This window comes from Lolium perenne, chromosome 3, assembly GCF_019359855.2.
Source record: "Lolium perenne isolate Kyuss_39 chromosome 3, Kyuss_2.0, whole genome shotgun sequence".
In the NCBI taxonomy this organism is placed as follows: domain Eukaryota; kingdom Viridiplantae; phylum Streptophyta; class Magnoliopsida; order Poales; family Poaceae; genus Lolium; species Lolium perenne.
The window spans coordinates 125,910,022-125,914,747 of NC_067246.2; the positions used below are offsets into that span (position 1 = coordinate 125,910,022).

At 46.0% G+C, this 4,726-nt stretch overlaps 1 protein-coding gene across 1 annotated transcript; it reads left to right on the forward strand.

The window, feature by feature from the left end:
• Nucleotides 1-812: 812 nt before the first annotated feature.
• On the forward strand, nucleotides 813-4,382 carry LOC127342321 (uncharacterized). Its single transcript, XM_051368254.2, has 2 exons — nucleotides 813-2,354; nucleotides 4,085-4,382. Exon 1 carries the CDS (start codon nucleotides 918-920, stop codon nucleotides 2,328-2,330), a length of 1,413 nt encoding a protein of 470 aa, XP_051224214.1. The 5' UTR covers nucleotides 813-917; the 3' UTR covers nucleotides 2,331-2,354; nucleotides 4,085-4,382.
• Nucleotides 4,383-4,726: the final 344 nt, after the last annotated feature.

Here is a 4,726-nt window from a genome sequence, read left to right on the forward strand (position 1 = left end):
CACACATCGAACACATTTGTCCTTGTTGTCGTTGAAGCCGCTGGTCCTGTGGCTCTCCCCTTCTTCTTGCCAGCATCATCCCTGGTTAGGACAAGCCCTATTGGCGCCTCTTCATCGGCATCGACGCAGACGGTTGTTGCCTGCGTGGGCTGGGTGGGAACAGCCGTTCACCATCGATGTCCACCCCATCCTGCGTCTGTGCCCACTGATCCTTCATGTATGTCCCAACGCCGCCTTCACTGACGAAGCCACTGTCGTAGATCACGACCACAATATACACCTCATTGCGTCCCGTCCAATAGGCCTACGAATCACCGAACGTAAGACGAATGACACACGGTAGAGCGAGACACTGAGAGAGCAAACGTACCAGGTCTTCCATCGTCGGGGCAGATGCTGCCATTTCCTCAAACAGGGTGTGGGGCACCGGCATGCTCTCCTCCGAGACCTATCGCATCTTTTGTGTCGCGACCGGGCGCGAGTCACCGCTCCTCGGCGTCTGCTTCAGGTCAGGAACCGGGGGTCCTTTGAACTGGACCGGTGTGGTGCCGGAGGTGAACCGCGATGCCGCGTGGACCAACGAGGGTGCATGCGTTCTAGGACGAAGCTGGGAACTTACCGAACTTACTGATGAGGCCGGAGGGAACGACGCCCGACGATCCTCTCTTGCTTGATGAAGAGCATGGCCTCCGCTAGGCTGCTTGGATGGAGGCCTGCGTGGGCTCCGACTTTCCAGGCGGGCTGACCTTTCAAGCAGGCCTTATCGTTAGGTCGGCCCACACACGCAGTGTCCATATAGTCCGTCTCAAAGACCAAACTGCATCGCAAACCCTTTTCGCTGGTACGCCGCCACCTCTGAAACCCTAACAACACGCCCAGAATTCGCCCCCGCCGCCGCCGGCCGCCAATCCTTGCCCATGGATCGATCTGCCCCCGATCTCTCCAAAGCTTCGCCCTCGCCGCCGCCGGTCTTGCCCCCGTCCTCCTCTATTTCGTCCGCAGAGGCTGCAAACATCCCGTGGATGATGCTAGAGCGTTTCGTCTTCGTCAGGAACGACGACGACGGCTCCTTCCCGGACGACGCGGCCGCGCCCATGAGAGCTAACTCCTCAACCTCTTTCGGAGACCGCTTCACCATCGCCTTGCTCCTCGCCGCCCCCCCTGGCGTCTCCCGACTCTACGTGCAGTGGCAGCGCGGTCCGCGGGAGCCGGTCGACCCGGACAGTAGGGAAACCCTTCTCTTGACTTCCGACCGGCGCCTCTTCCTACTCAGTACCACCTCACGCTCAAAGCTCGAGAGGACACGGCCTATTCAGCAGGACTTCTTCGTCTTCAGAGCCTCCTTTTCCGCGGGTAGATCGGCGCTCACACGACTCCCGTCGTGCACAGAACCCATATTGCTACCTTTGCATGGCAAGGAGATAGCTGTGTATCGCTGGTTTCACCACAACACAATTGGTATAGTTCGAGGCAGGGGCTCCGACATTGATAAGTTTGCGGTGGTGCAGCTGGCCAAGTTTGTTGATTTTCCAGGCCATCGTAAGATGGGAGCTGAACTATGTGTGTTCCGCTCTGGCTTCCCATCTTCCAAATCCAAGGATGAAGTCGCTGAGGGCAATTGGGAGGTTCTGAAGCTGCCAATCCACCATTCTGATGAGGAATTCTCTGACCTGGAAGGCTGGTCGACTGATGGTACCATCACTTTCAAAAATTCAATATGCTGGGTTGATTACCACCATGGAGGCATCCTCTTGTACACACCAGCTCTAGCAGCAGGGGGGACAGAAGACATCATCTCCTATATCCGACTGCCTATCGACAACCGCCCTAGAAATTCGTTACCAAGTCAATATCCCCTCGAGAGGTACCGCAGCCTGTGCGTCACTGGCCCAAGGAACAATGAGCAGCTCAAGTTCATCGATGTGGCCCGTAAGGATGACGCCTTTTTTGGTATGATCAGAGACGGTTCTAGTTTTACCATTACCTGTCATACATTCACAACAACATATGGTCACAAATGGCACAAGGATGCGGACATTACATCTAAAGAATTATGGCATCCTAAATCCCGTAAGAGTCTCATTCCGCGAAATGCCGTGACCACATTCCCTCTTGTGAGCTGGGACGAGCCACATCTCATACACTTTATCATGTCTGAACTGACTAACAAGATTGACATGGTTTTGCTGGTAGTTGTTGATATCATCAAAAAGAAAGCAGTTTCAGTTTCTACATATATTGAAGGAGAGGAAGACCTCTGCGGCAAGCATGCAGACATGGTCAGCCACAGGTCCCGCCTTCCGCGGTCTTTTCTCCCCTGTCAGTTCTAAAACTTGTTCTGATCTGATTCGCAGGTATTAATTTGCATCCCACTTGTTTATTTTTCCCAATGTATTTCATACTGGCTGCTGCTATTGTTGGCCTTGTTAATGAGCTAGATTCTTCTGCTGACTTTTCTTTCGTCCATTCTTCAAACTTAGGTATTAGTTTGCATCCCACATATTTGTGTTTATGTGAACCCTCTTAGACAACCTGCTGGGTGGCGTTGTTATTTACTAATTAACTTTGACCCTCACCAAACTGCCTTTCTGAATTTGAATTTTGAAGTGATTTTTTGGATTAAAATGGAAAATGATTTATGCTAAGAATAGGAAAATCCTGCTACGTCAAGGTTTGAATTATCAAAATGATTTTATACAACAAATTGTGTGTTGTAGTAACAAAACCAGAAATTCAACTCATTTCTGCAGCTGTGCAATAGAATTAAAATTGTTCTTTTCCTATTTTTTAACTTGTAAAATAAAGCCAAAAGTGTTCTTTTCGTATTTTTAACTCCAGCTACTGGTGTGGCTTTTCAGTGATTTTGGGGTAGAATATAACTTTTGATGGAAATGTTGGAAAACTAAAATTTTGCATTAAAACGTGATTTTTTAACGTCGAAAACAGCATTCACTGCTTCCTCTTAGTCTAAAATGAGTATACGTTGTTAGCATGCAGAATTAAATACCAGTTAACTATAGGACCATTGTTAGGTCAATAGCTAGGGTTGTGGGAGAATATAAGCTGCTATTGACACATGAATCTGTAAATCCTATAGCTAACATCATCACAATTCTCAGCTAGTTAAACGTTGTCACAACTATATGTTGCTTAGACCAGTATCCATTTATTCATGAATTTGGAAAATACTAAAACGTGGATGAGTTTGCAAGGTTGGGCTGGTGCATATATTTATGGTTCACTTACATACTCAAATATATATTTATCGCTGCACGGTCCTTCGCTTCCCATTACTAGTGCAGCATGCTTGTTATTGCATACCAGCTGTTTCTTTTGTTGGAAAATGCATGTTTTTTATGGCGGTAAGGCATCCTAAAATGCTTAGGGGCTCTCTACCGCCTAAGCGGACCTAAATCGGGAAAAGCGGCAAGGCGCTGGGGGCGCTCTATCGCCTAAGCCTCCCAAGGCGGATGCCTTAAAAACTACGTGAAAATGTTAATGAGCTTCTTTCCCATGTGGAAACGCCCTGTCAAACCAACGCCGCAAAACCTGTTAAATATACATGACGAGAACTAAACTAGGGCAAGGCGAAGAAGCAGAAAGTTTATTGGTTAATGGGCTTCTTTCCCATGTGGAAACGCCCTGTCAAAGCAACGCCGCAAAACCTGTGAGATATACATGACGAGAACTAAACTAGGGCCAGGCGAAGAAGCAGCAAGTTTATTGCTTCTAGAGCTTTTAAATTAATCGAGTGATTTCATTACCCATCTGCAATCTATTGTTATATAACAGAACCACAAATAGATTAATGTTTTCTTTTGCTGATGGATTTGTTAATGAATTAGATCAGTGCCAGAAATGTTGGTACTTCTGATGTTCCTTTTTTATCTGTTGAACTTTCTGTCTACATTTGTAATGCCAATGTTGGAACTGGTAAGATCAGAGGTGCCCTACTATAATATATGTTGAATTTTTGAGTCTGCCTGTATGGAAATAAACTTTGTTTGTTCCCACCTAGCTAGGAGCATTCATATTACTTTTAGTTAAAGATTGTTTGCTAACAATCACGCACCACTGCTTGCAGGGACTATCATATTTATGATGTGCAGGATTGCTTGCTGGAACGTTGAGAAATTATGTTTTAAGACAACTACTAGAGGAGGAGGATGGGCTGCTTTGATTTCTCAAGTTATGATGCTGATTTTTAGTTCAATCTGCCTGCCAATTGTAGTTTCAGTATTAGTTGTTAGTTACGCAAACTTCCATGTCGTTTTATATTTATTTCAGTTGTTTCTGACTTAATTTCGCTTGTGTTTGTACCATCCGGGGAGGCCACATTCTCTGAATCTGAACACTATCAATATCAACTATTTTACACTGCACGTATATGTTTTTAGTTGTCATTTAGATAATCTTCTCTAGATTATTTTATATTATATGTTTTTTTTTCATAAGTATTTTGGTACAAATATGTTAGGCGCATCATCCATGGTTGTGATCATTATCAGTCTCTGCTCATCTTACGCGTTTTCCTGATCCGCTTCCTCTCCTCCTACCCTTTGCAATAATACAGTTGCACGGGCTTTTATTGAGTTTTGTTGTTGAACATGCCCCAGCTGCATACTATATTAGCAAATCTTGTGGTGCTCAGCAAGTGCTTGAACATTTGAAGCAGTCTTATGGAAATCCTCCTATCTATATCCATGAGAATGGTAAGTATTTTGCA

Coding starts and splice junctions, on each gene's coding strand:
- LOC127342321 (XM_051368254.2), top strand. CDS start 918: ATGGATCGATCTGCCCCCGATCTCTCCAAAGCTTCGCCCTCGCCGCCG.